The 27933-nt window shown below is 48.9% G+C and overlaps 1 protein-coding gene across 4 annotated transcripts in view; it reads right to left on the bottom strand.

Annotated features, from left to right (window-relative positions):
- Window positions 1-5011: 5011 nt before the first annotated feature.
- Window positions 5012-27933, bottom strand: part of RBM33 (RNA binding motif protein 33) — a 132562-nt gene continuing 109640 nt past the window's right edge. Inside the window, exons 15-18 of one of the 4 annotated variants that reach the window (XM_044765671.2) lie at window positions 22919-23128; window positions 20194-20382; window positions 11613-11701; window positions 5012-11290 (exon numbers count right to left, since the gene is read on the bottom strand). In XM_044765671.2, coding sequence (XP_044621606.2) covers window positions 11242-11290; window positions 11613-11701; window positions 20194-20382; window positions 22919-23128 — 537 coding nt within the window. In that variant the 3' untranslated portion in view covers window positions 5012-11241. Of the gene's footprint in view, window positions 11291-11612; window positions 11702-20193; window positions 20383-22918; window positions 23129-27933 lie in introns of those variants that run through there. The other 3 variants (XM_044765670.2, XM_044765672.2, XR_006523736.2) reach the window with 3 other exon arrangements.

Here is a 27933-nt window from a genome sequence, read left to right as displayed (position 1 = left end):
AAAAGACAACTCTGAGTTTTGCAAAAAGGGGGAAAGAATCATACGTTAGTAGCTGAAAGTGGTTTCGAGGCCAGGGGGGGTTTCTTCACTGGGGGACGTTATTGCGTGTTTGCAGATGGGAACGGTCCAGTATAGAAGAAAAACTCAGGAGCCAGAAGAGATATTTGCACATACAAACAAGGTCATTCAACAGGTGGGAGGAAGTGGTCTGCAGTACGGAGGGGGCCTGGCCTCCGACAGGAGCAAGGATGCTCACCTGTTGCAGCAGCGGGACGGGTGGGCCGCGTGGATGCACCCAGAGGCGGGCTGGGAGATTCGGTGGAGAGGGGATGTGGAAGTTGTCTTCTGAGTGCTTCTGTTTTAGAAATGAAATGCGAGGCAACGCATCATCTCGGAAAGAGTAGGGGAGGAGGTTGCTGACTGTGAAGAGAGGAGGAGATGCTCGGGACCCAGTGACCGTGAGCGGAGGAGGAGACACGGTGGGATTTCCCGGCAGCCCTCAGGGCTCATTTTGGAGGCCTGTGGTCTTGGAGTCAAACAGAACAGGCAGCCTGGTTCCCTGTTTTTCCAGCCGTGGCCCACAGCTGGAATGCAAGGCTAGAGAAACGGAGGACTGGGGTTTTGATGAATAAGCACCAACGTGGGGAGGAAAAAAGCAAGGCATCCGGGAGTGCTCCAGGCATGGTTACCAATGACAGCGAGGAAATCTGGGGGACATAAGGGGTGAGAAGCAGTCAAAGGACCAGTGGAGATCCTGGAGGCGGGGAGCAATTGCTGGCTTTGGGGCAAGACTTGGAGTCCTAGGCGGTGCCCACCTCGGAGACGCTCAGGCCAAGGGTGGTGTTTCCTGGGATGACAAGGTTCCAGATAAGGCGTGGCAGTGAGCAGCTGAGGGGGAGAGGAAGTCAAGGGACAGAGGGTCTCTATCTCAGAAAAATCCTGCTGTGGAAATGACATTTACTGAGAATAATGACAAAAGTAATGGTGGAGAGAAAAGAAAGTAAGGTAGGTCAGCCAACTATGAGGGCATGAACCTCTGGGAAGGCTTGACCCTTGGGGAGGGTGTCACCCTTGGAGAGGGCAGTGACCATGAGTAAGACAGTGACCCCCAGTGGATGACAGCCATGGGTGGGTTGGGTGGTAGTCTTACCTCGGGGTCTTCCAGGATCTGGGGTCTCCAGCACTAGCCCTGAGGAGGAAGGAGGGCCTCCCTCACCCCAGACCCGGAGGAACGCTGGGCAGGAAGGCTGAGGGGAGGGAAGGGGAGATGGACGGTGTGGGGAGGGCTGCCGAGGGCAGTGAGAAGGGCCCTGAGGATGCAGGGTGGGCCGGGCCGGGCCGGGCGTGAAGCCCAGCCTCTGGGCTGGGATCAGGGGGCCGTTCGGGGCCGTGGTTCACTCCATCCTGACCACGTGACCTCAGGGAGAGCCTGCACCCTGGACACCTGCCCCATTGGGGGCTTCATGGCCCCACAAGGCCCAGACCCTCCAGGGCAGTGGGGGCGCAGGGGCACCTCCAGGGCGCTCTCGGGTGGGGATGCTCTGGCGCCAGGCTGCAGGGCCAGAGGCCCCCATCCGCGTGTCGGGTAGGCTCGCGTCCACCCCCCTCCCTCCACCCCTCTCCCCCACCATCCGCAGCATTCACTGGAGGACCCCCCCATCCCAGGCCTGGAGCCAGAGCTTGAGGGATGCAGCAGGGGGCATGGGGGACGCTGCAGGGCTCCAGCCCGGGAGGCTGTGAGGGGCTGAGGGGGGCCAGGTGCCCGCAGGGCCTGTGCCCGCACCCAGAGCCCCTCTTGCCCCCCATCTGTCCCCATGCTGAGGTGGGGGGGACTTTCACCCAAAGCTCTGCTCCGGGGACCCCTGGACGGAAGCCTAGCCCGGCCCCAGGCCTGCCCAGAGGCCATAGGACGCAGGTGCTGGGCCCGACTTCTGTGCCCCCAGGATGTCTGTCGCTCTCCCTCCTGCTCCTGGTCCCCAGCCCTGTTGACCCTCCCCAGCCCGACTGTCCCCAGCCCCGTCACCACCCCCAGCTCCATCACTGTCCCCAGCCCCGTCACCACCCCCAGCTCCATCACTGTCCCCAGCCCCGTCACCACCCCCAGCTCCATCACTGCCCCCAGCCCCGTCACCACCCCCAGCTCCATCACTGCCCCCAGCCCCGTCACCACCCCCAGCTCCATCACTGCCCCCAGCCCCGTCACCACCCCCAGCTCCATCACTGCCCCCAGCCCCGTCACCACCCCCAGCTCCATCACTGCCCCCAGCCCCGTCACCACCCCCAGCTCCATCACTGTCCCCAGCCCCGTCACCACCCCCAGCTCCATCACTGCCCCCAGCCCCGTCACCAGACACTCTCCTTCCACCTGACTGTGGGGTGTCTAAGGTGCCTGCGGCTGTGCTCCTGTGTGCCTTCATCACCAGGCATGTTTGGACGCATCATGCGCACGGTCAGTATCTCGACACGACTTGCACTTTCCTTGAATTGAGTCCCCTTCCTCTAAGTCTATCAGTAGGTCACACAGCCCAGTGAAAGCTGGCTGGGGTCCCTGGTCTCTAATCCAGCCGCCCAGGCCCCAAAGGCCAGCGCTCCAGCCGCTGGCTGCACTCCGGGGTCTCAGTGGTGGGGCCCCAGCCAGAACGGGGCTGAAGTAACCCATGAGGCAGCACAAGCTCAGCTCAGGATCTACCTTCCTATTTGGATCCAACAGACTACAGAAAGAGACCTCTGCCGCTCAATGTCATCCACAGGCAACACCAACACGTGGCAAGGAAGCATTATTTGAGGCATGAAGCCGGAAAGCCGCTGTGCCCGGCCGTTCTCTGAACCCAGCACCTGTGGGCTGCCCCTCAGGCTGCACAGCACGTTGCTTTCTGTGCTTTCTCAGAGCCACAATTTGTAAGCACCGTACTTTTCCCAGGGGACTCTTCCACCACTTTTCCCCCTCAGACTTGACTATAAGTAAACTCCTTCAAAATACGGAAACCCGTTTTTTAAAAAAGAGCCTGTCAGATGAGACGGAGAAATCTTGCAGTGGGTGAGAACTTCTGGGACTCAGCTGCAGCCTGTCAACAGAAGTCATCGAAGAACACACTCAGAACACCGCCAGCCCCCAGGTCTGCAAGGAGGCTCCCACCCGGCCTGTCACAAGCATGCTCGCTCCTGCGATTCATTGCCTAACTGCACACCTGGACCTCCCGGGTACCAGCAGTGTGCGGACACAAAGGTGTGAAGACACAACATCTCTGCTTAAACAACACCCGCTCATACGTTACCCCCAAATTCAGAGGCGGTTTTCCACCAGACACCTCGAGGGGCCTTCAGCCCATCTTCTATGGAGATCCTACCACTCAAACCACAGTTCATGGTTTAGACAAAGAATGACTTATCCACGGACTATGGATTAAAATGGAAGAAAAATGGTTTTGGCTTTAATCAGGCATTTTCAGATTCTGATTTAGGTTTAAAAATTCCATTAAATCAGATCTGAGAAATTAATCAGACGCATTTTCCTCTGTTAGACTTCACTTCCTTCTCAATTTTTATGCGTTTTGATGAGGAAGATTGGCACTGAGCTGATATCTGTTGCCAATCTTCCTGTTTTTTTTTTCTCCCCAGGGCCCTCAGTAGTTAGTAATATATCCTAGTTGTGGGTCCTTCTAGTTCTTCTGTGTGGGACGCCGCCTCAGCATGGCCTGATGAGCAGTGCTAGATCTGCACCCAGGATCCGAACCAGCAAAACCCTGGGCCACCAAAGCACAGTACACGAACTTAACCACTCAGCCACGGGGCCAGCCCCTCCTTCTCAATTTGTTTTCCCCCAAATCAGCCTCTTCTTTCTTCCTTACGTAAAGCTAAGGCCCTCTTCTCGTTACCCCAAGGAAGAACCGTGGAGCCAGGGCTCCTTAAGAAGACACAACCCTCCCTCCTGGCAGGCTGCCCTGCCTGTGGGGCACTGTCCATCCACGCCACTTTTGCCAGTGTCACTAGAATTAAAATAGGTACCATGCAGAGGTGAAGTGCATTGCTAATGGACCCAGGCCACAAGTCCGTGACATGCTGCCCAGACTGGCGAATGAAAGTAGCAACCTTAGAACAGACTCCTGAAGAAGTCACACACAAGAGGGTTTTTTTCTCCCATGAAGGACAAGAAGACCTCAGTCACGGGAGTCTCGCATCCCACACGACTCGGGGACAAAAGGAACAGCACTTGCTGGGCAGGCGCGTGTTGCATTCTGCCAATAACGCTTAGCTTCATCTTCACAGGATCAGCCCCCTTTTATAGGCGGGCTCAGGAGGTGAAGAGCGGGTGCAGCCAGTGGGCGCCTCTGTCTGAACCCAATGCAGACAGCACACAGACCCAGGCCAGGGCCGCCCGTTCCGGCATGGGGTGGGGGAATACCTGGGTTTCTTCCTTCTTAAAATACTTTATTTTCAAGACAGAACATGAACTATGACCAATTTGTACAACATAAAAAATGATACTTTAAATGGAAAACGGATGCACAACAGTGCACTGTGCCTGTGACTTTTCAACAAAACGTGTGCATATATAACACAAACGGAGCTGCATGATGACGGTGGCAGAAAGGCATTCCGGGCGACTGAGCTGCATTTTCAGTGTTACCATTAGTGCTGGAGAACAAATTTCCTTTGACAAATTGTAAAAATTATTTGCAATGCTTTAAACAATTTAAAAAGAGAAAATAACTCCCCTACTTTCAACAAAACCAAACGTACTATGACTCTGTCTACTCGGTCAGTTGAGGCTCCTGTGGACCATGGGACGTGGGCGGACACAGGTGGGTCCCTCAACCAGACACCTGCCTCAAGGCGGACGGCAGCACCAGGGGGCAGATCTGCTGGCTCAGGAACACCGTTCCTCCCCTTGGGGAAAACACACACCTGGTCCTCTGAGGGATGGCTGCAGTGCTGTCCCTGTCCACATGGGTAAGATGTGGGACGGAGTGAATCTGAATGGTGAGATAAAATAAAAACTACAGAACAAAAGTGGAAACTGCGAGGTATTTTATTAACACATCTTGCAAATTACAATACAGTTCAAATCACATTTCTCAGTCTGGAATCACACAAATGATACACACAACAATACATTTTTTCCAACTATGTCACTACTGTTCTTCACATCTATTCCTGATAAAGCTGTCACAGTGATTAGCACAAAGTGAAAAATGGGGTGAAACAAGGCAACATCATCTCCCGCAAATCTAAGTGTAGTGTGTTTGGTAGAAACATGAAGTAGATCAACCCAGAGGAAAGCAACTCAGTCACCTCTTGACTTCTGAACTCTCAATGCACTCCCAGTAAACACAGCTTCAGACTCCACATAGGAGCTGGCCCAACCCCGCGTGATGCGCATACACATTACGGTTAGGAAGGATCAGAGTCAGCGAGAGCAGTAACAAAGGGTCACACGGGCCGGCACTTCCAAGTGGAGTAAGAGGCACGCTACTAACACTGAACTCATGCAAGAGGTCCTGCAGAAGCAGAGGGATAAAACAGGGGTTAATCACAGCGCCACCGCGCACCAGGACGCCGGCATCTTTGGAGCGCCACACTCTCCTATAGTCAAACTGCAAAATAACAGAATGCAAATGTTATTCTCTCCAACCTGAGACCTGGAGGAATAAATCATGAGTAAAAACCTGTCAAAGCAAAGGTTTAGATGGAATCGAGTTGTAAACATGGTGCAAACACATTCGCAACATTCTTGCGCCCAGAGTGGAATTCTCCTCCACGCTAATACTGACAGAGGAGCAAGAACTCCGCCAAATGAAGGCCATCACCAAGAGGAGGTGGGTGGGAGGAGAGGACAGACAGCAGAGACAGGAGAGTGAAAGGAAGGGCAAGACTTTCAGAGTGGGAAAGGAACTCCGAGAGGGGCTGGCAGCTGGGTTCTGGCGAGGAAGGTGCAAGAGGAAAGGAGGGGGGCACAGAGGAGACCCTGCTGCTGGGGCCAGCCCCGACCCGCAGGAGCAAGAAGAGAACAGAACTGCCCAACAGAGAGAACCCGCTGAACACGGAAACGCCCAGCGCAGGCCTGCTGTTACTGAACCTGAAAATTAAACAGTGGAATTAAAGCCTTAGAGTTAAAATCCTCACAGAGGACACACAATCCTGGACCCGTGCCTGTGAAAAGCAAAGCGGAATTATAAAAACCAACGGTTATTTGCTTTTCGGTCGACAGTATAAATGTGTGTTGTGTGTGTGTGTGTGTTTTTAAAAACCTAAATTATATATTCTAAGACAACACTGCAGAGTGCATAAAATTTCAACAGTCCTTTAAAAATCAGCTCCTACTACATGTGCCCTTAAAATGAAAAGTAGTTTAAAAGAAAATCACGCTGAAAGAATATCAAGAGGTCTACTTTCTAGAGCATGTTCCATTACTGAATACAGAATATATTAGAACAGTACATCTCTTTGTCCACTATGTGGAACACGTTAAAAGGAAGAACTATGTGTTTCTTTTTAAAGGGTCTGAATATTTCTACATACCTTTTAAAATTAGTAAAATAAAGCAAAACACGAACATGAAGACCTTGTTACATTTTAGTTGGTTAGAAATAAAAGGAAAAAGTAACTTCTCACTAAAAACACCTGTTCCACCTGCCCATCTAACTAAAGACTTGCTACGAACACACGGCAGAGGAGAGCGCTCAGCCCCGTGGAACACTCTCCGGAAGAGCTGGCTGCTGCGTGTGAGACGATGGCGCTTCCTGACCTTGCTGCCCGACAAGGCACACTTGGGATCCAATATGAATCAGTGAGTTTTGCTCCGGTTCTAGGACACAAACCACGGGCACTTTAAATGAGGAAAATTAAATAGGTTGCAAAAAAACCTTACACAAAATCCTTAGGATTTAATAGTAAACCAAGGCTAAACGCCTTTGGAGAGTTCATATTTATGAACGCCCAAAATAATACTTCGTTCACGAGTTTTAAAAATCGTTGAAAAGGTTAACTGAAATGCTCATTGAATACAATAAAATATCTAAACTTCCCCCCTAAGTGATCTGAACTCCTGGCGTGGCCTTCCTGAGGGTCTCCTGGCCCCATTTCACACCCTCCGCCCCTCCCTGTTAGTGAATCCCTTTTAAAAACCTGCGATGAACCAAGGATACCTTCCCAAGCATTCCCCTCACACTCCAAATACACAAAAAGCCAGAAGGGGGGCTCTTCCTGACGAAAGGACAGTAAAAGGAGGTCTCACAGCGAGAAAGTAAAGCCACAACAGAGTCCTAGAAGCAGGAAGGGAGGAAAAATGAAAAAGGGCCCTGGGCAGGGCGCTGGGCCGGCCTGTGCCGGGGAGGCTGCTCTCCGGGAAGGAGGGAGGGAACCCAGGGCCCCAGGGCTCCCCAGCGTACAGACTGCTCCCCAAACCTAACTGTCCTCACAGGGTCCCTGTCAGTCCAATGGTCTGCGAGCACACTGAGCTTACCTTCAACTGAACAACAAAGAAACAAAAAACAAAATAACAGAACAAAACAAGAAAACCAAAGCCAAAAGGAAAAAAAGAAGAGAAGTGAGAGGTTCTTAAAATCAAGCCTGCGAGCAAGGCGGGCCTCAGGTCTCCTCCGCCCCGCGAGCCGCAGGCCTCCCCAGGGAAGGGGCTCTCCAGCCAGCCCTCTGCCAAGACCGCCGTGTGCCTGCCCCCACGGCCCCTCACGTGATGGGCAGCGTGCTGGAGGAAAGTCCACGACTGACACCATGACCGCTCCTCCACCCTCCAAGGCCCTCCTCTCCCACCTCTGCTGCTTCCCCTTCACCCCGCACCTCTCCCAGCCTCCTGCCAGCAAGTCCTCTGCTGGCAGAATTCAGCAAAATGCTCTTTGGAGAAAGACCTCTGGGCGCGGGATCTAAGCTGTCACAGTTCAGGAGCACTACAGCACCAGGCGTAAACACGTGGTTCCCCAGGACCTTTACAAATCAGGAGAAGGATGACCCAAATTAATAGTTATGAGGAACAACCCCTCCCCCCCACCACCCTCCTCCCGTCCCCTCCCCATGGGGCGAGGGCACAGGCACCTACTTAGGAAGTGGTCTGTTCAGAAGGGGGGGAACCCTCACCATTTTTTTTGGAAAAGAGAGATGAGATTTCTCCTTTAGAAGAATATCAGTATAAGAATTTAACAAATGTGGCCAGCCCAATGGTAATGCATTCGTATGATCAGATAAGTAGCTAAGTGAACTTATATTACAGCACAAAATCAAAACAAGATAATGCAAAAAGAAAAAGTAACTCGCTCCACATAATCACCTATTGGGTTTCCTTACGAGATATATTGATATTTACTGGCTTTAAGCGCCTTGATTTGTGAACAAATAATACACAGGTCAGGATAAACGTATTGACTTACTACCATCTTTATAAAAATTGAATATTTCACAAACACATCAACAATTATGGAACTGTATCCATTAAACTGTGATGAGACAACACAAAAGAACTAACAAATAGCTAAGATGTTGCTGAATTGAAAGCATCTCCAATAACATTTCAATTTTAAAAGGTCCGTATTTACATAGCATGTTAAATGCTTCTGCATCTCATTTTAAATGCATGATAAGTAAAGAACAAAGATAATGGTTGCAACAGATCTTCCAAGAGGGTTCAGCTCACGGAGGTCTGATCTCGCTGTGAGAAGTGCACACAATGGACACAGCATGACTTTCTAATTCTGCTTCTTTCCTCGCTTGTGGTTTCCCTGAGGAAACTCGGCCTGTGGCCCTGGGCGGGCTGGCACTAACAGAGCCCTGTCCAGGGCTGTGTGCATTAAGAGAGGCCCACTGTGCCGAGCCAGTCTAACCAGGGCTTTCTGAAAGGCCTAGTTCAACTCTGCCGATGGTTTTTCAAGAACATTCTATCAAGAGAAAGCTTGCTTATGTGTGTGCAGACAGTTACGGACACACACATGTCCTGAGGCACCCATGTCACACTCAGACAATGCCAAAAGCAGACCTTAAAGTGGCCATGGGGTCTGTTGTGAACAATGGTGCCCAAATAGGATTAGTTTATTATCGCTAACTAGAAAAAAGTATGCTTAAATGCCTACCTTTCAGACAACAGGCAGATTTTTGGTTCCAAAGCCACAGCACACTCAGACTATTTCAGAAAGTGGTAAAAATCTGTTAAACTCATTTTCTTGGATCAGTAAGTCCCTGGTGATAAAATAAGTCCATCAACTGTAAGCTTTCCCACTGCCCAGTGTGGGGAAATGGTCTGGATCTCTCTCAATTAGAGCTTATGGGCTAGCAAACTCATTATTTCAGTGCAGCTCTCTGTGGTCTGAGCCAAATAAACTACGCTTTTAAATATACAAACACAACTGTATCTACTGTGAAAACAGTGGGCAGAGACCGCCCGTGTCAAACAGCCGATGTGCACAGCAGCGACTACGTGGAAACTGCACTGGAGCGCCTGGAGGAAGGGCCATCTGCCAAGGCTTAGTCAGGAGGTTTTTGGAACACGGTGGCCAGGCCTCAGCAAGAGGGTGTTCTAGTGTATCCTATGAGTGCCCAGAGTGTCCTAGAGCCCAGATCTGCTCCAGAGCAGCCACCAAGCACCAGCTTCATCTCCCAGGCTACTCTCAGCACATGAGGCCATTTTAAATCAGTGCTCCACCAAGTCTCACTGGGCCTGGAATACTCTCCTCCAGTTCTGCTAACTGGATTTGGAAGAGTAATATAAAACGGCAACGGTGAAAACAAGATGACACAAGTTCGCAGGACCTGCGTCCCAGCTCCCACGAGGAGGCTGAGAGACACAAGGCTGCCCTGAGCAGAGGTGTTCCGCGTTTGTATTCTGTCCTTGCTGGCTAACCAGAGGCATATGTACAACAGACTTCTAGTTTCCTTAATTCCATTAATAAATCTGACAAGAAATCTTAGGTAAAAATACAGCTAAAAAGTCTGAGTGTGCCCTAGTATCATTTGCTCAAATACTTCAGGTCCACATTAGAATAAATCTAAAATAGTGAAACTCTTTCATGAGCAAAAATACAATAAGGCACTTTTTCCAACGTTTGCCCAGAATGAATTTTACTAAGAGCTGCTTTATGAGGAGTAAGTGCCACACTGAATGGAACCTGTCCAAAATTACTCAAGCAGGTTCATGGGTGACACAGACACATTCCACTTGGGGTTTCGCTCTCCCAGCACGACAGCCATTCCTCACACCACATGCCACGAAGAATGCCATGCCAGAGTCAACGTCACCTTGCTCTGAGGTCCACTGAAGGACAGCATAGCCCCTACTCACAAGGCCTTCAGGAGAAAAAAAAAAAAAGTTAATCAAAGCAATGATAACCAGGTTCCCAAAGAATGTTACATATCACAGAGCCAGTGACGTGAACATGACACTTTGGGCTACATTTACAAAGAGGAAAAAACCAATCAGATCTGTTCAAGGTTCAGGCTGTCCCCTGTCTCACATGGTAGGTAGCTATGCAACTCGCCTAGCAGGCGACTCCAGCAAGGCTGCACTGGGAGCTTACGGACACCTTCCCAGGCCAAGGGAGCATGGGGCTCCCGGCACTGCCGTCTTCTCTGGGAAGGGTGCAAAAGGGGGTGAGCAGCTCCCTTTGGAACTAGGAATATATAGTTGGCGCTTTTGGAATATTTACAAGAAGCAGAATCTGCCACACAATTGGCACCACTCCCAACCCCCCTCATACCCTGCTTTCCAGGATATGCAACTGTCAATGATAATCACCCAAATTTTAATCTACGTTTTTACAAGAGCCTTTTGAGGGCTTTCTGAGAAGACAATGCAAGTTATGCTTGGTTGGGAAAATTCTTGAGTAGCCTGCACTGAAGATAAGTGCAACCATTATCAAATGTTCTTTGCTGTGAAAAATACTTAGAATTTGTGGCGTCAGTGTTCTTTCCTGAATCTAAGTCACTGTGATTCTCATACAGTAAGATCACAAAGAACAATGTCTACATGCATTGTAAGCACTTTGAAAACAAAAGAAAACGAAAACTGTAGTTCTCTGTGGTGACAACAGAATGTGAAGCAATCTAACACCGAACTCCAGTCTGCCATGCCCTGTAAGTTCAACTCTTCTGGAATCAGTGCGGGTGGCCTGGCACTCCAGAAAACAGTTACGCGAGGCTGTGGGCGGAGAGCCCTAAGCTCCTCGGGCTTCTGTGCTGGCGGCTTCCCTGAAGCAATCCACAGCGTGTGTGCAACGCAAGGTCAGCCTCTCCTGTGGGAGCTCACTCGACGATCAGGGCCACGTTTATGTGGGACAAATCTATCATATGCCTGCGGACATTTGAAGAAAGAACCAGCATTACGGCACCTCTGCATGTCAGCGATCAGCTTACCAGGCGGACGAGAACTAAGGCAGAACGGCAGGGGTGGGGGCTGACTAGTGAACATCCAGTCTACACAAATGCAGACTGATGAGACCACCACAAACCAAGGGGACAACTGTCCATATCAAAACGTGCCGTGCCATCTGCTCTCCTCATGCGTTACTGTGCACTCCGCAGTGACAGGGCAGAGCTGGGCACCCCGCAGCAGAGGAGCTCCCCGCCTCGCCCACATCCACCCCCACCCCCAGACCCATGGAATGCACTGCTACCTGTGGAATTTCTGCTGAAACGCTAATGCATGGGCTGGTTCCTTGAACTTAGCTATGGCTTTCCGCTGCTGGGGAAGCATCTGTAAACTCTAGAGGGAGAAAACAGAGAAACATTTTAATATCACCTTGTATACAGTAAAAAAGAAAAATTTACACATTGGCTTTAATACAAACTTTGAGTCCAGGCTGACACTTGGATCACTAAAACAAACATTCTATCTCCCTGGCAATTTTTGTTCCCTATCCAGATAATTGCAGCCAGCAACAGTGCTTCAGTAAGTCACCCCTGAGCAGCACTTGCGCCCTCCAGCCTGGTGCTAGGACGTGCCGCCATCTGCACCCTCCAGCCTGGTGCTAGGACGTGCCGCCATCTGCACCCTCCAGCCTGGTGCTAGGACATGCCGCCATCTGCCCCGGCCGCCGCCTGGTCTTCCCCTAAGCCTTCTCTGGGAGGCCTGCTGGCAGGTACCGTCAGAGTCACTTCCTACGGGGAGGACCGTGGGGCCTTCACTAAACTTCTGAAAGAGCAATCCTCACCACACAGGAGTAACCAGCTGCTTAGCAAGGGGCCCCCACGGCCTGAACTGGGGAATTGTCTAATTACCTCTGGGGTAAATGGAGAGCCCATCCATCTAGCTGGGTCACAGGGAGGGGCAGACCCCAGCACAATCTGGTCCCATCTTGGACTGAGCAGTTTGTGATTACTAAGAGGCATCTTGAACTAACTCTTCAGGAGTGAAACCACCATTCCAGAGGCCACTCTCTATGGGAAACCAAATGAGCGTAGAAGATGAGCTGAAACAACCGAGGCAGCAAGGGAAGAGGAGTTCGTCTGATGAGGAAGCACCTGCCAGAGCCGACTCACGCCCAGTGCTCAGACCTGCTGAGGAGGGGAGGCCTCCCGAGGCTCTGGGACTGAGGGTTCGGGGTTGGGGGGCCGGGAGGGGAGGACTCAGCAACCTCTCGGCCTGTCTCGCACTCCGGAGTCGGGCTCTTCTCCAGTATCTGGAGGCACTGTGTAGGCTGTGCCTCTACCAAGCCAGGGCAAGCAGCAGCTGCAGTGGGGCCCCTGCAACATGGGGACACACCCACCACCTGTGGCAGCCGTACAGGGCTGGCGCTCTGCGGCCAGAGACCCTGTGCTGCATTTGGCCTTCTGTCTAGTGAAGTACGGCAGCCAGAAAAAACACGTGACAACCTACGACCCTTTAAAAGTGTTTACACATGTGGCCGTTTCATTTGAAGCATTAGTCAAAGATCTACAATGGAAACACAATTCCAAAAATACCAATTTCTCAGAAAATGTGCAAAAAAAGGGACAATGTTTTGAGTAGGTACTTGGTTTCAATAACCATATAGAACTTCTAGCAGGAAACATGACTAGAAGAGCTCTGAAAAAATACCCACTTTCCAGAAAGCCGCCTCTCAGTGCTCCACACAGCGACCAGCAGTGTCAAGTCTCCAGAGGCCCCGCACCCCGGCTGCACAGGCCCACCCCTTGGAGGGCGGTCACAGGGCCGGGACGCGCCAGGAGCGCAGGCGGCGGAGCAGGCCTGCTAGGGAGCACCAGGCTGTGTCTGCCTGGCTTTCTGAGACAAGTTTAGTGGAATACGAGGTTTTCTCTCCTCTTTTGGATATAAAAACCGGAAGCCACAGAATTTTCTTGATGGTTTCACTTATCGTTAAGTTAGTAAGTCAAGTTAAGCTGAGTAACCAGGTCTGGAATTAATTTCTCTCTCAGATATGTTCTCAGCAATATGGCTTCTCTGGCCTTTGAAATCCCACTCGTGTTACTTGACAGAGACCTATTTCTCTTCCAGGCTGCCAGCCTTTCTTATCCTTGAACGATCTTCAGTGGGTGCAACTCTGGAGCTGCTCTCGGAGAGAAAGCGCTGTTCTCCTCCACCACGGGCGAGGTGGGCGGGCCAATGGGCGCAGGAACGCGCGTGGAGCACCTCAGGGGCACTCCCCTGCTGGATCCCACTTTCTGGCCCAGTCTCGCTGGGGGTGCCCTTTCCTTTCTGCCGGCCTCACGGCTCCTGCAGCCATGCGGGAGAGGCAAGGTCCCCCGGGTGTGACTCTGGCAGCATCATGCTAACTGCTGCCAGCACCGTGGCAGAGCTCACCACCAGAATCAGAAGCACTTATCTCAATTTATCTCGTCTAAAAATATAATATTGGTTCAATTAAGTACAAACAAAAAAAACTAGCTTCTTGTAATATCACAAATAATTATCCACACTACAGTTCACAGATAGAATCTAGATTTTGAAAATAGTATGTCTTCTTTTGAGAAATTAAGTTTCTAGATTTTTGGCGTGATTTCACCATGTGACATGAAGGCATGAAGCTCCATTTTTACCATTTGCCATATAAAGTGATAAAACGTGTGATGTAAGAAGGTTCGTTTATTTGTATCTAAGTGGTTTAAACCTCCATTTGATTGAGGAGATATTAGTAAAGAGAGCATCAACTTTCAGTGAAGTTTTTAAATCACAGGAATGACATGGCTCTTCAATAGTCAACACAAGTGATGAGAACATTGTCTTACAATGTGCTTCCTGACTGTCCCCTTGTATTTACATTTTTACACTTATTTAAAAAACTAAGCCTGTTTTCTAGATATAAGATTGAATTGCAGGGGGCCAGCTCCATGGCCGAGCCGTCAAGTTTGCGTGCTCCGCTTTGGTGGCTCATGGTTTCGCCAGTTCAGATCCTGGGCGTGAACCTACGCACCACTTGTCAGGCCATGCTGGGGCAGTGTCCCACATGCCACAACTAAAATACAGAACTATGTACTGGGGGACTTTGGGGAAGAGAAGAAAAAATTAACAATAAAATCTTAAAAAAAAAAGATTGAATTGGAGAAACTGTCTATATTTAACCATTTCTGACCTACCCAAATGACAGACATTAGTGACTTCTTTATTGGGAGGGAAGGAAAAGACACTGCACTAAGCTAAAAGGTGATGGTCACCAGTTTCTGCTTTGAAAATGTGGACTTCTACAAACCAGTAACATATACAGATAAACACTTTAATTCACTCAGAACAAACCAAAAGTTAACATCTATCTCCAGTCTACACATCTGCTGTGACCTCCGACTCCCCTACAAGTCACTTACTGGTGCACAGCAGAAAAGGCTGACAGATCAACTCTCCCAATTTGCTTTTCATTCTTCAGAGACAAGACCTCTTGAGACAATTTCTGAGAATGACTAACTGTGCTCCGTAAGTACAATACTCCTGTAGCCGGCAGCTTCCCGCATTTGTCTTCAACAAGCCCATGCAGGACCACCGGCTGAACTGCCACAAGACGCTGCACTAACATTGAAAAGTGCTGGCCATCCATGTTGTTCAGAGTCTCGGCCTCTTTTCCTCAATTAGGAAAAGTTTTCCCTCTTTTTAGGAAGAGGCTGTGTGCGTGTCCAGATAAACTAAAATGCTGTGGGGATACTAAAACGACTCAGGAGTCCTGAAAATCAAGTAAAGTCTCTTCCCCTCTGTCCAACAATTCCTAGCACCCTCAAGAATTACCTAAAGCCAAAAATCTCAAAACTGCCATGAGTTGTTTTAAACACAACCAGTGAAACTGCTTCAAAGCAGCAACCCCTATCAGTCACCAGGAATGAGTGCTCTCGGGCCCAGGCCAGACGGGACTCACTCCCCGGGGTGGGCCCAGCATCGCAGGGCTGCTCACGAAGAGCAGACCGTAAGCCGTCCTCCTCCACGGGGTGGCACTGGAAGTACGGGGGGGCAGGCCACCCAGCTCCACTGCCTCTGCTCTTCCCAGGCCCAGCAGCCTCACTCCTTTAACCACTGCTCACACGAGTGTGCAGGACTCCTCTATTCCATAATCGCTTCCGTACACAGTTCGCTCTAACATCTTGCAGGCAATGGGGTGCCTAGAGCAGCAAATACTATCCCCAAAGGGGAGTGAGCAGAATTCCAGCAGGTCTGTGCCAGTGGGTGAGGCAGCTCCCCGTGCTGGCTCTCAGACCCCACCGCCACTGCAGGCCGGCGCACACTCACTCACCCCCGAGCGTGTCGGGTATCGTGGATGCCGAGCCTGCGCTCCTCCTCAAGTCCGGTGTTTGGGCCTCCTGCCCTCCACGTCCTCACTCCGCGTGCCTGAGGCACACTGCTCCTTTTGCTCTGACGTGATGTGTCGACACCCTAACGGCCCGGCCTCCTCCGCTCCACCACTGGTTGTTCCATGCTCCTCCCATCCCCTACAACCTTACCCTCAGAATACACACCAGCTCTTCAAAGAGCTCTTTGTGTTAGCACTTGTCTCCGCGAATCTTCCCTTTTCTTTTTGGAATATTTACAACAGCATTTTCGAAACTGTGTGAGAGCCTCCAATTAACAATTTTTTCCATTATGGTTTCAGCTCATGCGGTCACATCTACATGTTTCCTTTGCATCTCATGACACTGGTTTTCTGCCATCCGTATTTGACTATACCTGGAGTTCTCTTTCCCAGATGTCCTCAGTCAGAATGACCGAACTGCCTTCACCGAGACTGCCGCTTCTCCTACTGCACCTGCTAGACCCTCTGACAGCGAGAAGCAGAGGAAAGACGGCGTTCTTCTCACCGACCCAACACTTCAGAGAAGGCCCGAGCTGGCGCCGGTCAGACTCTCCGACTCCGCCCCACCTCACGTGACAGCTCAAAGGCTGTGCCTCTCTAGGGGGCCCGAGACCCGCTCTAGAGTGAGACGCCTTCCAAGTCTCTGGTCCTCACGGCACTACAGCGTCAGGCGGAGACCGGCCAACTCGGCGGGCCCTGGGACTCGCCTCTCGGGCCTGAAGTGGACTCCAGGGCGACACGCCCTCTGGGACAGCAAGTCTCCTTTCGAGAACACACCCTGATGCTTGCTCCTTCGGTGCTCACCGCTTTAACGTGGGTGCCTTGTTTCCTTCATTTCCCCCCGTTCCAGGTCATGCTGGGGAATGAAGGAAGGGTTACGAGACAGCGTTTAAGGTCTTCTGTGGCTGATGCAAAAACCTGGACTCGTGAGGGTGCGGCAACCTGTGCGCGAGCTGCACACCAAGAAACGGCAAAACTGGGACTTAAGCTGCAGCTTCCCTTCAAAGTCTCACTCTGGCTGCTGCGCCGGCTGCATCCTGAGGCCTGGAGCTCTCAGGGGGGAGTCGGGGGACACAAAGGAAGAAGTCACCAGGCAAGACGGGGACAGCGCAGTGCCAGGCACAGGCGGCGACAGCGCAGTGCCAGGCACAGGCGGCATGGTCTAAGTGTCGGCAGTGACTACTGCTGCACCCACCCACACTGGCCTTCCCTCTTCAGTGGCGAGTGCCGCGGGGGTCCAGTCACACCTGCTCATTAAGTGACCTCTGATCTTTACGCTCTTGTGAGGAAACTACTTTTCTGTTTTTACTCTATGGTGTTTTGTTTATTTACAGGACAGCAAATTTTTCTTAATACAAGTTTAGGCAAAATCCAGCAAACAGGGAAATAAAGATAAATAAGCAAAGGAGCTTAGAAGTTATAACTACCTTACTGCCCGACCCTAACAGTTCACTTAGCTTCAGTCTTTCAGGACGGAGCAGAAGGTCAGGGTCATTCCCTGGAGGCGGCCATGCCTATGGGAATGGTGCCGGTCACGAGAGCACCTGGGCACACGCTCACTCGTCCACAGAGCCCACAGCCCCTAACAGAAGTCACCTGCTGCAGCCTCCCCCCTCGCCTTCCCATCTGCCCCGGCCCTTCCCTGAGGGCCAGGCCCGGCATCCCCATAACCCCACAGGCCTCTCTTGGTCCCGGGACCCCAGGCAGAATCTTCCTTTAGCTAGTTTCCTGTTACTGCTAGTCTCACACGGGTCTATTCCTACTGTGCGCTCTCATCTGAAATCCTGAAACACACCACAGAGCTTGTGTCATTTCTCCCTTCTGGTTATGACATTTCTACAAAATCTTGTCATTTTTCCTTATTCTGTAAATAACGAGTTAATGGCTAATGTCTTTAAGGTGGGTTTTCTAGAGAGGCTTATGAGCGCAGTTTAAGGGACTAACATACTGATGTGAAAGCACCACGGCTCCCTCATGGCAGAGCTCATTTCTGCCACAGTGAGAAGTCCTCTCAGACCCCACAGTTAAAGCAGCAGCCGTGTGAAATGCGCAGTCACTGCACCTTCCTGTTACTAAAGGGCCCAAAAGAACAGGGGTCCTTCCTCGTCTAGACCCCACCACCTGCTATGACACTAGGTGGACGCGAGGTGGAGCCGCAGCCCAGTGCACAGAGCAGCCTAAAGCCCATCTCTCCTCAAACCAGGGAGCAGGAGGCGGGCTCACTCAGCACCAGCCCTGTGAAATACAGTTACATTTACACCATAATGAAGCTGTTATAAATGTCTTTTCAAAATTCCTACTTATCAGCGTCATTCTTTACCTACCTAAAGCTGGCAGAAACTTGTTATAGTAGTTGCTTTTTGTTTTTTTTATTAAGAAACTAAGTGCTTTGTGAATGCAGAGTTTAAAAATCTATAAACTCCAACTCAAAACCACCCTATGGGACTAACACTGGAAAGAAAAGAGAGCACGCTGCTTTGCGCCCAGGGTGGACGACCAGGCCCTCGCGTCAAGTGCTAAATCCATCACTCCACAGGGACTCTGACGGTGGCGTATGGGAGGGGATTCACCTTCTGTTTCATTTTAAGGGTAATTCATGTAACCTAGAAAATTTCATTCTTGTTTTCCCATCTTTCTCTCTCTTTCTAATTAAAACAAGCCATTAAACAACCCAACACTGGTTTTGCTTGGCTTTAAGTGTCCTCAATCAAACTGTATTTATAACACAATGATCTCTAATTCTTTTCCGAACAGAAAAAGAAAGGCAAATTGGAGGAAAAAAGGCCACTCAAGAGATATATAACCCCACAAGGCAAAATTCAAAATTCAACTTTTAAGATGGCTAAGACCAAGGCTGGGTGGTGTAGCAATGGCACCAAGCTAATTCTTGCAACACAGCCACTGAAGCTCACGCAGCACAGTGAGAAGGAAGCAGCACGGCCATTCTGACATGGATCCTGGTAACTGTATCGCACTCAGAGACGTTCAGGAGAACGATCACAGCTACACGTGACGAAGCAGAGCCTGGACGAGCAGTGGGCCATACACAGAGAGCCATGGTGCTACCACTCCCCAGCTCAACAGAGGGCCGGGAAAGCGGATTGAAACATGGGCCTCACAGACTCATGCTCAGAACTAATACACTAGGATCTGGGTTTTACATCTGGACTCACTGGTGAACTGTGATCTGACCCCAAATTCTCAACCACCATTTGCTGAAGAGTCTCAGATCAGGATAACCACATTTTAATGCATCTAAAACTCTCTGGCATCATTCTGATCTTGCAAATTAATCCATATTATGATTAACCATCTGGAAATGACTATCCTTGAACATAAACTTTATGCCTCTGGTAACTGACAAACCATCCCTGGCCACACCACAGGAAAACAACTATTAAAAACAGAAGCCAAAGTTTTTGGCTAACTTATCATTACTACATACAAATGAAAAATAAACCTAACCATCTCTCTAGGAATCCAAAAATGAAGGTGGAAGCAGTTGAACCTAAATAACAGTGTTTTTGGAAGGGCTTTTATCTACTCCTCACTTTTAGTAACTCTCATTAGTAGATAGAGATTTAAAACATATTAAAAATTAATTACCTGTATCAACTCTAGTCTGAAAATGTTTCCCCATTCACTCATGAAGCAAGAGACTATGAGAGATTCTTAAAAGAAAGCACTTGGCATTACTCAGAGATCTGACATCCACACTATCCATCCTACAATTTCCATCAGTCATGTTTCCGACATGCTCTACCCTCAGACATGGGTGCTGACGTGGGATGAGGGGTGTGCTCGTGATGCTGTGACTGGGTGGTGACACCCGGAGGAGAGGCGAGAAACAGGACGAGAGATACACTGCTCAAGGAAAACCAGGTCAATCCACTTCTTCCCTGGTTTACTTCCAGGGCTCTAGAAGCTGCAGAGATCAGGGATTTCAAAGGAAAACTGTTTACAACAGAACTGGAGACCTGTTTGGAGCCAGCTCAGCAGAGATATATAAGCATTTAGAATTAGCCAGTTTTAAAATTACAGAGACCAAAATATAGTGCATGTTATTTCATATTTGTAAAATCTAAACCAAGTTCTACAGCTGTTAACATGTGAGGCTGTTTCTGCAAACTAAGGTCAGGAAGGCTAAATACTAAAAAGAAATTTTAATTATTACAAACAAAACAAGTGTGTGACAGAACAAAACATTTCTATGTATGGGTGCCTACGTAAAATTTAGGATAATTTCAGGATTTCCAAGGATAACTTATTCATTGAAATAACTACTTCATAAAGTTTGTAACCAAGCCCCTGAAAACTTCCAAACCCTCTAGCTCCCAGGCAGAAGTCCCGACATCAAGTGTGCACGGTAGGGAAATCTGTCTTCCTTCTCAAGTGTATTATTTTAACATGAAGGAGACAAGACAGAGGGATTCTAAATCAAGAAGTGACTGAGTCCTGGGACAGGACACAGGACAGAACGTGGACCCACCTGGATGGGGCCTACTGACATCAGCAGGCTCTTGAGCTGGACATCCGTAGTGGAGGAAGAGAGGCCTTCCACGGACACGACGCAGGGCTGTGGCTTGCACTCCACCACCCGTAAGTTCTGCTTGTTCGGCATCAGGCGCCCCCGGCCCATGGCACCTGCTACTCCTCGGCCTCTCCCATGCATGAGGACCTGGCAACAACAAAGTAACTGTTCCATTTTTGAACTTTGGTCTTTTTTTACACATACCATGATATAAAAGTGAGCAAATAATCTAGAATCCATTAAAACACACCATAAGCTATAGGATTTCTGTAGCTTTTATCCACTATCAATCAGAACAGGCTTTAATGCCTAAATGAGACAATAATACCCAGCTGATCTGGGTGGAGAAAGACGACGGAAGAGGACGGAGCAGAGTCTGACCCTGTCCTGTGCCAAGGATGGGACTAGGTGGGCGCTGTGTCCCCAGTATCCTGGAGATGAAGCAGCAGGGTCACAGGGCTTCAGAAACTTGCTGCAAGTAACACAGTTAAGGACTCAGATCCAGTCCTAACGGCCCCAGAGCCCGAATTTCCCCCACCGTATTCCAGGCCAATTCAGCAGGGACCAGCAAACTGTGCCTGGTGTTACCCACAGCCACTGCAGAGTCACCACAAGCCACAACACATATCCAACTCATTTCACAAATATGTACATTTGCTGTCCCGAGACTCTGAAAGGCAGATTCTGCCACAGGGATTTCCCCCCGGCTGCGTACACATTACAATCATCTGCAGAGCTTTAAAACAAAACCAAAAAAACCCAAACCATAATGATGACTGAGTGCCCGGCCCCTCCAAAGTTACGATGTCTACACTGGTCTACAGCAGGGCCCAGGGTTCAAAACCACTGTCCTGGGATCTTTTGAAAAAGAAGAGACAGATGATCTTTCCATTCTTTTTCAACTAGGAAATTAGATAAAGCACTGGTGTCAAGGGCTTTCTCTAAAACAAACTCCTCCTGTGTAGGACGGTAGTGAACCGCAGGCCGCAGAGCTGCAATGAACAGCACCAGGTTTTCCAGACATCCCACCAGAATTCTGTCCTAGAGTTTGGGTAGAAAGGGACAAAAAGGACCTCCCACTCCATCACAGAAACGGGAAGAGAGGAGGGCAGACAGAAATGAGAGCCTCAGGACATCAGTGGGCACCAGTCTAAGAGACCACAGATAAAACCGAACACTCCATTCTTAACACTCCACAGGAGGGAGCCCACCTACTCCTGCGCAGTGAGTTGTGAGAAGTACAAAAGGACATTTCAGGAGAGGTCACATCGGAAAACACACATCAAAAGTTGCAAGTTACACTGGCTGGAAACCAGAAGTAACTAACTATTCTATGTTCCAGCTACACTAAGTTATAATATCAACAATAATATCCTTTACTAAATGCTTACTTACATACCAGGCACCATACTTTGCATATGCATTTCTTATAAAATCCTCACAAGAGCCCAAAAGGGACAGGAAACATTAGTGTCCTCACTTTATAGGAGAGTAAACTGAAGTTTAAGATGAAGAAACTCAAGTGCTTTATTTATGTACAGAGCTGTATGGGAGGAGGGGTATTTTTCTAAGGTCTTCCTCTTCATATAGCCAGGGGACAACACCTGACTGAAGAAAATTTAGACTGCAACAATCTTTAAAGACTATACCTGAAGATACGACTTAATGTGTCTGTAACGTCTGTCTTCTGCTGCAAAAATTGAATAATTTTGTTTGTCCCAACACCATAAAGCGTTTATGAGATAATACATACATACATACATATATATAAAATGTATACAGAGTAATTTAAATACTTCAAAGACCCCTTCATATTAATACTGCTACTTAGTATCAGCAGCAAGACAAGGAGATGGGAGGAACTAGTAGATTCCAGAGCTTTCTAGGAGAGACTCAAACCTCCCTGGCGTGATCTCATCAGACAAGGGGCGTCTGGCTACTGGGCCAAGAGGGGACTTTACTGTCGGCGAGAGGTGTGAAGGCTTTGGGGAAGTTACAAAGATGCCCCTCACGAGAAGCTGAGGGGACAGGCACTCCCGCAGCAGGACACGACGGGACAAGAGGGACAAGATGGACACACCTCTCCAGGGATGGTTTTAAATTCAGCACACAATAGGATAACCTTCACTCCCCGGAAGGGATAGTGGACGCCCAGGCCTCTAGTCTAACAGACTGAGCTGAGAGGAGGAAAATACCGCCCCCCACAGCCTGGTGGGCTCCTTTCTTGGGCAGGCCACTCCACCCCCAAAGGCCTCGGTCTCCACCTGTGAGCTGGGGCACTGAGGAGGAAAGGGAGGAGCGAACACTCAGTTCTCCATCTGCAAAGGCTCTGAGGAACCAGCGGGCAGGGAAGGGAAAGCGTGCCAGGCTGGGGCTCGCCTGCAGGGCTGTCTCCAGAGCACAGCTCAGAGCTGCAGGAAACAAACGTGCCCTCGGTCGTGGGGGATTCCCCGGAGTTGTACCATTAAATAAGTCACAAGAGGAAAAGCGCTTCTGTGGAATGTTAGCTTTCAAAGCTGGAACAAAGAAAATGATGGCTCATTTATGCGATCACTCCTACTGTGTGCCAGGCACTCCTATCAGAGAAGCACCTCACTGCTGCCCGTTCTAACTAGGAGGACATCTACGTGTGCACGGCCCAGACTTCACGTTCCTGTGGGGCAGGCTCAGTAACGGGCAGTACCTTCTTGGCTGGGTGAATTCCTTGGATGCTCTTGATGCCTGGAGGGCCGGCCGAGTGCACGTGGGCCCCCACTGGTGGGTGCTGGGGCGGCTGAAGGGCCCCCTTGGTCAGTGTCACTTTGCGGGCAGGCTGCTGTCTCACTTCTGGGGGCTGAGGGAGCCTCTGGGGCTGGCCCTCCGGGTGAAAAAAGCCGTCGCTCTCTCCTCCCTGCTGAAACCAATAAGGCAGCACGCTGGTCAGTATCCGCGCAGCCGGACGGCCCTCCCCAGCGTCAGGGAGTCCGCCTCGGTTAGGATTCAACCAAGACGCAAAACCATCACACAAGTGGAAAACCAAACCTGTCATTTCACTAAAGTCACTAAGAAAATTTCTCATTTGACAGTGTTTGGATTTTAATAATATTTTTGAAATTTAAAACACGAAAATTTTTAATCACTGTACCCAGTCAAGAGGTCTATAATTAAAATTTAAGTGTTTAGTTCAGTGAAATACTGCTTAACTTTAAAAATACTTCACACTCAACATACACTTTCCATTTTCATGAGCATTCTCATTAAAACCTGACAGTTTTAAACTTGTAACTCCTGTCAAACCTCTCAGAAGTGGGTCATCATCCTGACTCATCCCACAGGCTGTGCTGGTCAGTCTCGGGGTGTGCCCAGCGCCGTCCCTCCCCTGTGGACACAACACTGAACACTTGTACTCTCGACAGAGCACTGGCAGGCGAGGAGCACCCAGTCATCCCTCCTCCTGCCAGAGTAACAGGTGATTTCAGATGAGCTTTACAAGTATCAGAAATCTAACCGTTTGTGTTTTACTAATGCTCCCTCATTTCTTGACCTTAAAACCTGTTACTCAATTAGGAAGCCAGTACCCATTCAAGCTGCACTACTGATGCTCCTAGTAACACCAGTCAGCATAAAACACCTCTCTGGATGGGCCTACCAGCTACTTTCAGGATTAAGTGTGGCATCTTCCAACAGGGGAGCTAGTGGCCGACAAAGAAAGTGGACAGCAAGGAGTCAGATCTTGCCCTGCTAAATTACGTAATCTTAATAAAAATGGACATTTGTTTTTTTGGGGGGGGGAAAATAAGATTCAGACTTTCAGTAGCACAATGCTCAGCTCCTTACATAAACAGGAGTCTAGTGAAGTAGTTAGTAAAACTTCTCCACACACACTGCTCAGCTATGCCAGTATTTACAAGAGGAACTTGGTAAATTAGCTCAGAAGCAGCCCACATCTTCTATGCTTCTTTCTTTCCCCTCTAAACTTATCTTTTAGAGACAGGTTAATGGAACAAAGGGAAAGAACAGGGGCTGGAACAAGATGTGCTTAGATAAGATTTTTGCAAAAACTGCCGAAAATAATGGGATCTAAGAAAAAATGAGATAAAAATGTCACACAGGGCAGGACTACTGGCAATGGCAGCATGAAGACACTGGCAAATCTTCTCCCCCAAAATAAGGGTATAATTGGACAAAATTGTTCAAAACAAGCATTTCAGGACTCTGGAAATCAACGAAAATGAAATAAGAAACGAGGGCATCTATTCCTGAGCCCTGGAATGGGCATCTTTGGTCCTGCAGACAGAGCCTCCCTCAGGGACACAGCGGTTTTATCAGGACAAGGCGGGGGTAGGAAAACACAGAGGGCAGACCTGGTTTGGTGAGGAGGCCCACAAAGCCCCAGGAACGCTGTCAGTAAAAGCAGCCAACTGGGCAGGAAGGGCAGGGGGAACGCCCACAGATCTACGGGTCTCTGGTCTCAGTCCTGTCTGGAACAACAGCAAACCAGCTAGAAATCCGAGAGACTTAACAAGGAAATTGTGGAAATGAAAGAGCTACCAGAGGCCTAGATAAGTCCTCGACAGCAGGCTGTCTGGGAAACTCACTCGTGCAGAGGATCCTGGTGGGCAGGCAGGAAGTAAGAGCTAAGGGGAGCTCTGAGTACTCACTCCGACCCACACACACATCACCAGCCCAGGGCTCAAGGGACCTGCACACAGCCCTCCTAAATAAGTGGCTGACCACTAAGCCATGCAGCAACAGGGTCACATCTAGGCAACCAGGCTAAGAAGTAAGAATAAGAATAAAAAACCGAACAAAAAATATTTTGAACAGAATGAAAATGAAAACACAACATATCAAAATCTAGGGGATGCAACTAAAGCAGTCATATCAGAAAGGAAAAGAGATCTAAAGTCAATAACTTGAGCTTTTATCTCAAGAAGCTAGGAAAAAAAAGGAAATCAAACCCACAACGGAAGGGAATGATGAGATCACAGTGAAAGGCAATGACATAGTCAAGAGAAAGGCAACAGAGAAAAAGTCAATGAAACCAAAAGTTGGATTTTTGAGATCAAAAAAATTGATAACCCTTTAACTAAACTGACCAAGAAAAAAGAAGACACCAATGACCAAAATCAGGAATCAAAGAGGGACTATCACAACTGGTGTTGTCACTGCCCGATATGTGGGAGTCACTCCAGCCTCAGGGAGGAACACGCCCTAAGTGACAAGGGCAGCGCAGTGGGAAGGCAGGCCACTGCAGGACCGTGCACCACAGACAGGCAGGTGCCGCTCTGGGCTGCCTGCAACTTCTCCCAAGTCTTCCATGCAAGGCACCCCAGCCAGGCAGGGACGGCCTATTCTCAGTGTGCAATTTTCCAGTCTTTATCTCAAAAAGCTACATGAACTCTCTCTAGTTTTCTACATGCTTGAAATCTGCTATACTAAAAAGCTGAAAAATTTAAGGACATACATCACATATCCCCATCTTTCTTAAGAGTCAGTGATTCATCATTTATTAATTTATCTAAAATCCTATTGAAATTATGTTAGTAGAAGATTCATAAATTCACCATGCATGTGTTAAGTCACACGGTCCTTAAAAACATTCCTCTTTTTCACATGGGGTGACACTTCACACTTCACTAGCTCCCAGGTCCCACAAGAGGCTATGTGTTAGGTGCAGGTGGCACTAGGTCACTAAATTCTCCACACAGCTCAGCTACACAACAGTCTACGGACTGCCTCTCCAACTGCTACCCTTTTCACTAACGTGGATAAATGACCAGGCCGTGCACAGTTAGCTCTCTGGGGAGGTTTCCCATCTGATGGACTCAGCGGATCTAAACAAGCTCCCTGAAGCTCACCCGACAAGGTAAAGCCTCGAGGGAATCTGGAGCACACGCTATCTTCTAAGCGTCTAGAAAGACCAGTGGGTTAGACTCTAGTTAGTCTGTTTTGTTCACCCAGCCAAAATTTCTGGTGCACACAGATGGCACTGAGATATTTATTGAATAAATCAGTAAGTAGATCATACTTTTTAAAACCTGAGTAGTTCTGAATGTGCTATTGAAAAGATTATAGTGTCAGGATCTTAGGTTATAGCTGCTGTCAGTTACTACACGGATTTACCCAACGTCACTATGAAACTAAAAAGGACAGCCTTCAGCTCAGAAATACTATCACACGCATCAGAAATCATTATGCCACATTGCAGAAATAGATAATTAGCTAGTACATGTGGCCTAAAAGGAACGATGTCCGTATACATCATGGACAACAGGATGAGTATTGTAATTTTTTTCTTTAACTAAAACAAGATGATCTAGACAGTAAACTTTAATTTGAAAAGAAGAGCTTGCACCATAAGTGGGATACTATTTGCTGATCTAAGATATACAATGTGTATATGTACTTGGGTGATAAATGTGTGACACTGCGGTGATCTGATGATTTTTAAACTGGGAATTGAGAACATAAACGTTTAGTCAATAAATATCCCAAATAATAAAAGATTCTCTTCATTGTTATTTTGAGTAAGAGATGAGTGATAATTTATGTCTGAAAACATTAATGTCAGGTAAGAACCTTGAAAAATAGAGTTCTAAACTTCTATTTTCCTTTCAAAGAAAAGTTTATTTCTTTTGCTGAGGAAGATTCGCCCTGAGCTAACATCTGTTGACAACCTTGCTCTTTTTTTTTTTTTTTTTTTTTTAATGTCAACCAGCACCACAGCACAGCCAGTAACAGATAAGTAGTGTGGTTCCATGTCTAGAAACCCAGCCAGGGCCGCCAGAGCACAGTATGCCAAACTTTAACCCCTAGGCCATCAGGGACGGCCCAGAAAACGTTTACTTTTTTAAGTAGGCTTGATCCCCATTTAAAGTTCAGAAATACAGGTATCACAAAAAGCCTCACCATTTAGGGCTTCCTAAGAGATCGCCTGAAAAGACACGGGAACGAACGTCCCTGCTTCAATAGTTCTGCGGATCTGGACCCCGTCTTTCACGGCTCCCTCATCCACCCTGACCCCCGCCACACTGACCTCCTGGCTCTGTCTCCAGCCACAAACCCAACGACCCCGAGGGCTTTCCGCTACTTCTGCCTGAAGGCGGGGGGACCGCACCAGCAACCTTCCTGGCCTGCTCACTGGAGGAGGCCCCTGTGAACGGCACTCTCCAATCCTAAGGTCCCCAGGCCACGAACTGCTTTATTTTTCTCCACAGCACTGATCGCCACTCTCAGTTATGTCATGTTCACCAGAATGGGAGTCCCATGGGAGGCAATGGTCACCACAGCATCCTCAGGACAGAGAAGAGAATCAGGCACAGGGCAGACAGACAACAAACACTTGTCAAGTCAATGACAAACACAGACAGGAGACGTTTCAGCAGAGATTACGACGACTGCCCAACTTCCAGGAAAAGCTGCTCCTGCCCACTGCTCACCGAAAAATGGAGGAAAGCCCTGAGCTGCCAGGAAAGCTCTGCAGTTACTCATATTCAAGATGATGTTTTATACCTTCTAGAGCTACAAATGATACAAGAAACTTTATAACAGAAATTTCCAAGGATCTTAATCACCACAAGTTTTGATGTCATTCCACATGCTCCCCTCACGGGGGGACAGGAGGAGCTAATGTGTGCGGAATGACAAGAGTATCCCAGGGTCTCTACAGCCCTTGTTTTCCCTCAAGGTAAATACTATCATCTTCATTTCACAAAT

Source organism: Equus asinus, chromosome 1 (genome assembly GCF_041296235.1).
Source record: "Equus asinus isolate D_3611 breed Donkey chromosome 1, EquAss-T2T_v2, whole genome shotgun sequence".
Classification (NCBI taxonomy): Eukaryota; Metazoa; Chordata; class Mammalia; order Perissodactyla; family Equidae; genus Equus; species Equus asinus.
Note: the sequence above shows the minus strand (reverse complement) of the source record. Positions and strands in the feature narration are given on the sequence as shown.